The sequence below is a fragment of the Dufourea novaeangliae genome, unplaced genomic scaffold (assembly GCF_001272555.1).
Source record: "Dufourea novaeangliae isolate 0120121106 unplaced genomic scaffold, ASM127255v1 scaffold269, whole genome shotgun sequence".
In the NCBI taxonomy this organism is placed as follows: Eukaryota; Metazoa; Arthropoda; class Insecta; order Hymenoptera; family Halictidae; genus Dufourea; species Dufourea novaeangliae.
Genome location: NW_015374146.1, coordinates 141,505 through 153,027, shown reverse-complemented (window position 1 = coordinate 153,027; position 11,523 = coordinate 141,505). Strand labels below are relative to the sequence as shown.

The following is an 11,523-nucleotide window of genomic DNA, read 5'->3' as shown; positions in this document are numbered from 1 at the left end:
CGTGTGCGGAGCCAAGTGAATGAATGACACAGCCCATAGCCGTTAGATCAATACTCATTTGTCAGATTTTTAAAAACCGCACTTTTCACAAATAAATAAATTAATTTTACTACTCACTGAACAATATTCCCCTTAATTACAATACATTTACTTATATTTAAAAAGTAGGATAAGATGAAAATAGCAAAATCTTTTCCATATTTACATCTATGAATAATTAATGTACGAAATATTTAATGTACGAAACTTTCAAACATATACATTCGGTACAGTTATCGACTACAGAACATGAGTTTCTCACACGTATTCGACTGAATGGTAGAATTTAAAATGGACACCCTATAATCGATGCGTCTGGACGTTCACACCTATCAGGGGACACATAAACTACAATTACCGTGGCGCGACATATTAAAATCAGCAAGAATATTCCGTGAAATTGCTTTCCGTGAACGTACCGCTGCCATAACAAAGACCGCAATGTAGCTTTTACAGTGTTCGCCGCCGCCGTTATTATTTCCATACGCACGATGCAATAAAGATGTTACCACGGACGATATTGACTTTTCCCCGTGAAACCACGTCTTCATTATCCCGAAACGATCGAGACGGACACGGAATAAATATGATCCAACGTTCTATGAAGCACGAATGTTTGAGGGTAAATACGACCCGTTCGAATGAAATATAGCATTTAAAAACGGAGATCACGTATTTCTGGATAAATACATTCTTTTTCCGTCGGCCTGCTCGACCTAAATGGAATTTGCAGTCTGCTGTTTGCGTTAAAACGGAAACGAATAATGGAAATCTCGATGGCAACGGAGACAAGAAATTGATATTTTATATTTGAAACTCTGAAATTTCATTTCATGAGAAATTTGTTATCTTATGCTTTCCGAATAACCGTCCACGTGTTTGGAATTTCTGCTTTTTGAAAGTATATTTAGTTAGAAACGAGTTCGTGTTGTTAATGAATACTACTTAGAAGAAAAGAGAAAAATCTGATGGATATTGTTACTTAAATTATTAAAGTATCGGAGAATGATCATTGGAAATCCTATAAGATTACATTTTTGGTGACGAAATCGCAAGAATGAACGTCAAATTTATTAACGGATTAATTGAAAAGATAAACAGACAAATTAATCGTACAAACTATGTAGTACTCACGATTGATTTATAATATCTAACAATTTAAGTAACAACGTCCAGAATTTATAAAAATTTCAGGTATTGCATCACGTCAACGGTAAGTAACACTGATTAACAGAATAAATTTGTTTTTAACATTAACCCTACTTGCGTTGAATATATATATTATACTAAATTAAATTATATAATACAGTAATAATAATATATGAATTATTGTAATGAATAATACAATTTATCGTAATACAGTATAATTTATAGTATATAATAAATTAAAGATCAACATAAATTCAAACGAAAGTTCCTGTACAAGTTCAGTAATTGTAAAATAAAGAAATCCAAAATCCGTTATGTGCACGAGTATAGTTTCCTAGTGTCAAATAACATTTCTTTAAGAAACAATTACAAGTCGATCGATACTATTAAAAATCGCACAAAGCTTTTCGACCTATTTATTTACCAATTAATTGCTCCGTTACGCTTTAAATAGCCTAATCTAACGCGTGAACAGAAGCATTCAATTTTATTTAAGTGCCCATAAAACGGTTCGAGGGAGAAAAATAGTAATGCCAATCAGTGTCACCGCTAATAAGGGTGATAATGTATTTAACATCGCGGAAATGACATTAAACATAATTACAGTTATGGCAGGTCAAAGGTAGCACGTGCCCCCTTTCACGCACGCAGCCTCCAACTAACTGCTCGTAACAAATCCTCTACCCTCGATTATTCGGCACCGATTTTTTTTTCCATGAGCCTGATGGGACGATGACGTTATCGATCCTACTCTGATTTTCGTACATGCAATGTTTGAAGAATATGCAGGAAAAATAGGGAATATTCATTTTTAGTAATTTCAGTGATTTTCACGTTTGTATAACGTATTTTATCGGTGGCAACTGGGACTACAGAATCGCCATATAACAACGTGTTACAAAGTAGAAATGTCTACATCAGAAAATATTAAACACTGGTGGACTGAAGTATTACAAGTATTGGAATATTAAACATTGATTTTCTCAATGAACCTATTTTGTGACATTCCCTATTCATCCCCTTCTAATTCCTTTTACTCTTCTCACAATTTTTAACAAAATTGAAATAAATCCGCAGTGTACATGATCTTCTTGGGTAAGCATGACTTGATATGACGATTTCATTACGGGAAATCCTGTATTTCAAAATTTCGAAAATCATAATCGTTGTATTTATGAAACACAAAAAGAACGTTATTTCTTTTCAGGACATTTGCCAGATGCTGTCCATGGAATCAGAGATTTTTGGAGCAGTTACACTGCCATTTATGGGTATCTACTATAAGTAATATAGTCTGTACGAAGAAAATGTGACATTTAAAAGAAAATTATACATTTTGGGCCACTTTTATTACTTTAAATTAGCGTATATAGTGTCTAGCGAGCTTTAACACCCCCTAAACAATATTTCTTAAACATATTGTCATTTTTTTACAATTTTAAAAAGACGTTTCATAAAAAATATTCTATATTGTTGAATGCTTTTATTACTTTAAAGTAACATACGTGGTATTCATTGAGCTTGGACATCCCCTAAACAATATTCTTTTCAGACGTTCAACAATTTCTTAATGATTTTCATTAGGTGCGTCAATACGTAATCTATTACTTCTTCCTAACAGACCATTAACATAGTTTGAATTCGAAACATATTTTTGCTTCTTTCTTCCCCTACCAAAATGGCAGCCATTATCGAAGAAAGAATACAAATTTCAATTCATAGGCTCCTGACCTCTTCGAAACTAAATGTGGAATTTGACAAAACATTTGGATTACTTACTGCAAATGCAGACACTTTCTGTTCGATAAGTATCCTAATAAAATAAACCCTCGATTATCGGAACTTTTAAGCATGGTAAAAATATGTTTCAAATGGATTTTTGGTAACACGACACACACATTAGAATATTGTACAATAAACAGTGATATTTTATTTTCACCAGTGTGCTTAATCGAGGTCTTACTGTACTCACAATCGATAAATGTACATATTACATAATTACCTGGTTCTCTAAAAAGATCATTCTACATCGAACCTCGCTGTAAATTCCGACCCTACGTTCGATGCTCTAAATTCCGAAAAAAAAAAGATCCAGCAACTCTTCCAGATAAGAAAGGGATAATATTTCGATGGCGGGAGGAGGTAAAGTGAAATCCGTAGATAAACCGGAATTTACGGGAATGACGGGAGCGTCGCAAGAGGCCCGATAAATTAGACGAATTCCAGGGAAACCTTATAGAATCGAGGTGTGAATCACGATAACCTATCTCACAGCCCTATGGGCTAGGAGTACCTACTACTACATACGTGGCTGTATTCTGTTAGTGCCGCAAGAAAAACAATGAAACGGGTGTAACCTGCTATCTGACGGAGATAGGAAGAAAACGAAAACGGCGCCCCTGGAAGATACGGGAAATAGAGCGATGGCGTTAAGCTTATGAAATAATGGGAAGCTGTAGGCCGCTTTGAGGGTCTAATCGCGATCGTAAATATGCGTATCGTCGGCGTCTTCAAGTGGATTTCCTCTTCTTCTTCTTGCCTGTAAACTTTGTTTTTTTTTTTCATCTTTTTATCGCGACGATTGAGAAATTTCTGCCGCAGCAGATCGAGAGAGCTGTTATCGATCAGCCAATGCGTCTTAAGGTTTTTCTACGAAGACCGCAGGATCGGAGGATTATTGTAAGACAGGATACTCTCGAGATCATGATGAACGATTCTCTCTCTTTCTTTCCTCTTCCGAGTCATTGGTTTTTTATGGGACCAGTCTGGGGAATCGGTTCAGCCGGCAATCGGTTCATTCTTTCTGCCCGCCCAATCCCGAGTTATCGATTCGAGGGTCGTAGAAAAGTATTTGGAGTTGGAGAACGGAACCGATATGGGGACTAGTCTCGTGTCACCGTGCCAAAGTGTCGGGTTGGCACGCAAGGATACTGTCGTTTCGGAGGAGACGGTTCTGGCCAGACACATTTTTACCATTCGCTTTATCGATTTTTACTGAATAATTGTGAGCGACTTGTATACGTCTTCCATGTAGTGGTGAATGATCAAACAGTTCGAACGTGTTCAAACATCGCGAGGTCGAATTCAAACTTATAAGACAGATTGATGAAACAATTCAAACCTTAAGCTCGAAAGACTGTAAACCTTTTTAAACGGGTCGAGGAAATATTTTAAACTGTTTGAAAAAGTTACAGCGTTTTGAGTTTGAAATTTGAAACGAACTGTTTGGAAAGTTTAGAGCAACTCCAGCTTGAAGTTTGGAACGTTTCATCAAACTGTTTGGAAAGTTTAGAGCAGCTCCAGCTTGAAGTTTGGAACGTTTCATCAAACTGTTTGGAAAGTTTAGAGCAGCTCCAGCTTGAAGTTTGGAACGTTTCATCAAACTGTTTGACAAGTTTAGAGCAGCTTCAGCTTGAAGTTTGAAATGTTTTATTAAACTGTTTGGAAAGTTTAGAGCAGCTCCAGCTTGAAGTTTGGAACGTTTCATCAAACTGTTTGGAAAGTTTAGAGCAGCTCCAGCTTGAAGTTTGGAACGTTTCATCAAACTGTTTGACAAGTTTAGAGCAGCTTCAGCTTGAAGTTTGAAATGTTTTATTAAACTGTTTGGAAAGTTTAGAGCAGCTCCAGCTTGAAGTTTGGAACGTTTCATCAAACTGTTTGACAAGTTTAGAGCAGCTTCAGCTTGAAGTTTAAAATGTTTTATTAAGCTGTTTGGAAAGTTTAGAGCAGCTCCAACTTGAAGTTTGAAACGTTTTATGAAACTGTTTTGAAAAGTTTAGAGTAGCTTCAGCTTGAAGTTTGAAACGTTTTATTAAACTGTTTGAAAAATTTGAGCATCACCTGCAGTTTGAACGCCTTGCCAAGATCAAACTAGAGTTGAACTGTTCAAACCCTTCGTGTTCATAAGGCACCCAACATGTTTGGAATTGTTTGTTCATGGACCCATCAGTAGTATCTCGACCATTGATACCCGAATGCTGCATGATCGGGCTGCGACATAGTCGTCGAACCCATTTTGACCCATAATAAAGATTAAATGTACAGTCACCTCGGAAAGTAAGTTGACGTATTTAATATAACATTTCGACAAAATAAAAATTCTGAAATAATTGCTGATCACGCTGGTGCGTCTCCAGTAAATGACAAAAAAAAACAGAAGAACGTCTTGTCTCATAGCACTACGGGATTCATCATTTTTTTTTTGTAAATTCAAACAATTTAGGGGAAGTGTTAAGTTATTGTCGTATGTGACCGTATGTACAGGCTGTCTCAGGTAATGTGACGATCCAAAATCTCACCACGTATTTCAGTTATAAGAATATGGTTGAAGATAATGTTGCAGTTCGGAAAGTCTAATATTATGGTTGACAAAACGATTATGTCAAAATTATATTTCGCAAATCTCGAGGTTATTGTTGCTTTTTAATGGATCTATATATTCTGTATCACACTGTGTTGAAACACACCACAAGACAAATTGAACCTTTGGATGACTGTAAAAAACAAATTTCATTATTAGATCAACTATCATATCCTCATAAAGGAAGATGTCATTGAATGCATTGAATCTCGAAATATTTCATTATTTTCAATTTCTTTTAAAGGACGGAAAAATTAACAATAATCTCGAAATAAACAAGAATATGATCTAAGTGTTTAATAAACCATAAAATTAACCTAAATTTTCCCTTTATTACCATTTTCTTGTATCGCCAATAATAACGTAGAAGCGATCTATATTAATTTGGACACCCTGTATATGCAAACATCGAAAAAAATTCTTCGCAGTGAATGTTGCTGTCAGCATTCTTTTCGTATAATTTATTAAATAATAGCGAAGAGAAAATGACCCGGCATTCGGTGTCCGAGCAACAAACCCGTTGTGTCCTTTTGCAGACACTTATTCCAACGTTTCGCCATCGTCATCCCGGCTAGCTTCATCAGGGGTCGAATGACACGATGAGACTGGTATGCATTGTGCGCGACGGTTCGCTATGGAAGTCTACCCTGCTCATATTCCGGTTCAATAGTCACCGACCAAAGATTGGTTTAGAGATTTTAATTAGTCGGCTGAGCAAATCTCAATGTGGACTTTTGTGTCCGCTTAAATACACGAAATATCTGAAATTTCGTTGCGTTTCTCTGAGAACATTCAACGGAAACCGTGCAATTCGAATATTTTGCAAATCAAGGTTCAGGTGTAGAAATACGAGAATCGACACGACGAAACAGAAGATCCACTTGCAGTCGGTGATCAAATTATTAGAGCCACAGTATGAACAATATGTTTCTTTGTATTGAATAAAATCACAATATCAAGATTTATACAATGAATAATTTTTAATTCACAATTGTTCGCTAAAAATACACCACAAAAATTAAACCTAAAACAACTTACTTAGTTAAAATCGCAAAATCGTCAATTTATCCAAGTGGTTCTAATAATTCGATCACTCAATGTAGGTTCTGCTCAAACTGCAGAAGGCAGAGTGTAACACGTATTATTCTACTTCAGCAGATCAGAAGTATAACAACGAAAAATTCAAATGTTAATTACCGTATACAACGTCTCAATTTTTCTCTATAACAGATATAAATAATCACTGATTATTATTATTAATCAGTGACGTTCAGTCGAAGTCGTATCGAGTTGAGACTGTTCCAAGATCGTCTTAAAAGGATAACATTGATAACTAACGGCAACTTCTTCGATTGTAGAAAAATACAAACGTTCATTGTACGTTAATTACCATTTGTAACATATCAATTCCTCCCTAGAAATAAATAACCAATAACTCTGAGTCGAAATTAGAAGCTACCGAACTCGAACCAAATTGAGACAGTACACACTAATAAAGCCCAAGGCCCTCCCCGGATCCTACACCTCTATCAATTCTTCTATTTCAGTGTACGAAACATGAGTGTAAGTAATCGATCTCGAAAACCATCTGTGTGCACAATCCTCGACTGCCCGGGTAGCTAACTTGATCAAAGCAGTCATCCAAAAAACGACTCCGACTCCCGGCACCCGATCACTCGACTTCTTTTTCGCCTACACTCAAATATTTCAACTCTTTGCCCAATTTTACCAGCACTCTGTATCGTCTCCAACGAAAGTAGCCAAGAAACACCGCGCAAAAACGTTCCCGTGAAGATAGCAAACGTAACAGACACACGTTTGGTAGCCAGGAATCTCTGAGTTACCTGCCATCCATCTGCTGTCTCTGTTTTGCCCTTCTTCGTCCGCGTATCGAGCCATTGTTGTCCGGGAATAACAGGCTTAATCTCCCCACAATTTGTCGGATCGTCCCTTTGGCCCCACCATCCCCAACCTCCACTTCGTGCTCTCTTTCCTCCTCTGTCCCAATGCTGTCCCGTCGCTCTTTCTCCCTCTTTCTTTCTCTGTCGGCTGGCATACACACACGCGGGTGTCTGAAATTACGAGAGCAGACGCGAGTGTGCACTCGTCTAGAAAATTGCAGCTTATTTTCGGCCGATCATCCAGGCCCGAGGAGTGTGTTCTTTCATTGGTGGGTTTCGACACGCCGCTGCAACCCTGACGAATCACTAAACCTCCCTCTCTTTCTCTCTCTGTTCCGATAAAACGTACCCAAGAGAGTACCTTTCGTTTCCAATTGGCTGACGCCAGCCGGTTTCCTTGACGCCTTTGACACCGTTACCCCCCTCCCCTTCGATTTTAATTAATATTAAATGTACCGATAGGTAATCTACTATGGTTTCAATACACTGCAATTGCAGCTTATACTCGGAATACTTTCCTGATCTTCTGTTTAGCCAGAATGGTGGAGAATGATGGAAAGAAATATACGAATATTGTTGAGACAGCACTGGGTTTTGAATGATTGCGAAACAAAGATCTTTCGCAGAAAAATAGTGGATTACTTACTGGTACTCCTAATACATTCATTTTTCTTGTTCGATCGGTGGTATCAGGTTAGCCCTCGATTACCAATAACGCATTCAGACCCGAGGTTCTTACTGAATCATAAAAAATAGGCATCTTGTATAAATATTTTTATGTGTACCTTAATGATACAGTGAATGTAAAAAGTATTCATACAGCCTTTAAGAAGGAACAACTCTTTTAAAATTGGTCCAAATGACTTGAGTTTTTTTGTGAAGTTGGAGACATTAATTTACTAAATGATGTGAAATAAAAATTTGAAAAAGTTGCAATTGGTCCGAATCGCGAAGAAAATATTAAAGGTCGTGTTTTACAACTTTTTAATCTGAGGCTATAATGGAAATTTAATAAATACATATCGAAGATTTATGTTAGTTATATACGTGTTGAAAATTTCATCAAAATCGGTTAACGTTGCTACGAGATACAAACGATTAAAAATGTTGAAAATCACAGTTTTTCCCGACTTTCGATCTACAACTGTAGTAAATCTAACAATTCTCACATCTTTTGATGTCTGTCGCTCGTTTCTGTATTATACGATTTCAATGAAAGTTTCAGTATGTACATAACTAATATAAATCTTCGATATGTATTTATTAAATTTTCATTATAGCCTCAGATTAAAAAGTTGTAAAACACGACCTTTAATATTTTCTTCACGATTCGCACCAATAGCAACTTTTTCAAATTTTTGTTCACATCATTTAGTAAATTAATGTCTCTAACTTCGCAAAAAAAACTCAAGTCATTTGGACCAATTTCAAAAGAGTTGTTCCGTTTTAAAGGGTGTGCGAATACTTTTTACACTCACTGTACGTAACGTCTCTAAATGGAGGTAGAGAAAGACAATTTTTTCTGCTGTTTAGAACGTATTTGACTTAAGAATTAATGTTACAAAATAGAAAATCTGTGGAAGTCGATGGAATCGGATCTGAAGTTTCATGAATACACGAAATTAATCGTTTATCGATCGAATAAGAGCTACATTGCTCAAAAGAATTAGAGGATCGCGACCGTGTGGGCTCCTATTGTTCCACTTAATCCAAGGAAACATACTCATAAGTACACCTCGGATTTTATGCATTTAGAGCCAATAGGGCTTTGTGTAATACCAAAGAGAACAAACTTTCGTCAGATGCAATGTATTTTCTACTTTATTCTGAACCCAACAAGATATTTAAGAGAAGAAATAAATTCCTACCTTTGCTGTTTTCGTCAAGAATTACATTAGAAAATGTGATTTTACATAAAAATCCGCACTCTATTCATAAGTCTATGAAACTGACATCTTTTGCGTACGATACTAATGCTCAGTTTCAATTAAATAACAAAACTTCCAGGAATTACACATGGTATTAACAGCCACAGTGGCTGCAATACATAATTCTGGAATTTACTTAACCAGTGTGCACAGGATGATAGTAAGTTTCGCTAGATCATCGATTGAACCCGTGTATCAGCTAGCAATAGGCTATTCGAGTAATGTAACTTATCGCACCAGACGTATTTCACGTGTATTTCGCCCGTATTTTCTACAGCTAATAACTAAGAAACGAAGCCTGGAACGCAGTTTCGTCATTCCTGACTTTGGTCTCAATTTGACGTCTAGAAGCCATCCTGCGAAAGTGTCCCACATTTTTATTAACCCATTTGCATCATAAGTACCTTTAAAGCTGACTGAAGTATCATATCCGAATGAGCTTGGTATAATTAACCCATGTAATACCATCGGATCATTAGTGTCATATTTATGTACCTTCAGAGTTGACTGAGGAATCATATTTAAATACTCTTTGTATGCTTGTTGCCTTAGTATGATTGTGGAGTATGATAGATCTCAAAACATTCTTTTAAATAAAGAGCAAAACCGCACTTTTTGCATTGCCAACAACTTTCTCTTCTTCACCACTGTAGCACGCACCACACCCTTTACTTACATTTTCTTTCTTTTCTGTGAGGGATCTACGCATTTAACTATAGGAATTTATATCGAGCAATGCAGCGTTGCGAGCTGAGCTCGTGACACGATGTCTGTACCATAATAAGTTCCTGCGAGTACTGGTCGTCGTATAACGCGAATGGGTTTACACCTTGAACATCGTAAATAATGTCGTCGTTAGCATTTTACGAATCGACGTACGGTGAGTTATTATGGAAATTATAAAATGTTCCCCTATAGGTTACCCAGGATCGTCCATCGAAGTTAATGAATCGTGCGTTCCGGTATTTAGATGCGGCAGTGTGGCACGACGGCTGTCACGACCGAAGAGTGCAAGAGGTGTGGCCATCGTCCAAGACGATACCTAATTTGCCTCCCTCTCGTTGGCTCCGGTTGTCTAGCGTTTCCTCTTCACGGTTCGCGAGCCGATAAAAAATCCACATGCCGTCGCGTGATCATTTGGAATACAACGCTATGCCCCTTTACTTATTCTCTTCACCGGCACTCCAGGTCCCCGGCCGTAGATAATTGAAGAAAAATAATGTTTATCCCTGAACGAGGGGACGCGGAATCCCCGGGATTTCGGCGGGTGTGTCTCCCCTTCGGGCGTGTTGTGATTCAATTTATTCGTTCGAGTTCGAGTCCGTGCCGTTATCTTTAGCCAATGAACTAGGATAATCCCGACGGTTGATAAAGTTTTGATTTATTTGCATCGATATATTGATTCTATAAAATCGTATACCCTTTTTATCTTTCTTTATTTATATATACTGGAGGAATACCGGTTTTATTAGAAGATAGACTTGTGTACGTTATTGGTAACATTTATGAGGATAAAGATTACGGTAATTAAGGGAAAAAGGATAGAATTATATGCAGTGCATATTATACACAGATCAGTTTCTGAGCTGTGGTTTAGGATTGCGTTATCGATTAGGCATCAAGGGCTTTGACTTTGCCCATTTGCAAGTGGAACTAGCTTTTGAATATCTGACAAGGGAAATCTACGTACTGTGATCAGAATTTTTTATCTGCTCAAATAACTTCAGAATGCAAATTATACTTTTGTTAAGATTACGGAACCTGTCTTCTATATTCGGCAAGGTTTGAAACCCTTGCCCAGTGGTTCCTTTTATTCTTCCGTTTATTTCAAGGTTATTTCAAGGTCAGTGTACTAGGTGGATAAACTCGTCTTGACATGAGGTACAATACTATGATGAAATCAAAAATATGTAATACCATTTCAAAAAATGAAGGTCACCATGACTACTTTATCCAGAACATTTTCTGAAAAAATTTGTAACACGTAGCCAATTAAAACTGATCAACTTTTATTTAAAATACTTTTTCGTCAGATCGCCTATACTCGAAAAATCGTGGTAAATGTTACGTGAGACACCGTGTATGTTTCTATTCACTCCCCTGAAAAATGTCATGTTCTCATCTTGTGACTCTTTTCTACACGTGG

At 37.0% G+C, this 11,523-nt stretch overlaps 1 protein-coding gene across 1 annotated transcript; it reads right to left on the bottom strand.

Moving 5' to 3' along the window:
- Positions 1-4,336: 4,336 nt before the first annotated feature.
- On the bottom strand, positions 4,337-7,447 carry LOC107191474 (zinc finger protein 36, C3H1 type-like 3). Its single transcript, XM_015580535.1, has 2 exons — positions 7,393-7,447; positions 4,337-4,923 (listed from the first exon to the last, which is right to left on the bottom strand). Exons 1-2 carry the CDS (start codon positions 7,445-7,447, stop codon positions 4,337-4,339), a joined length of 642 nt encoding a protein of 213 aa, XP_015436021.1.
- Between the last annotated feature and the right edge of the window lie 4,076 nt (positions 7,448-11,523).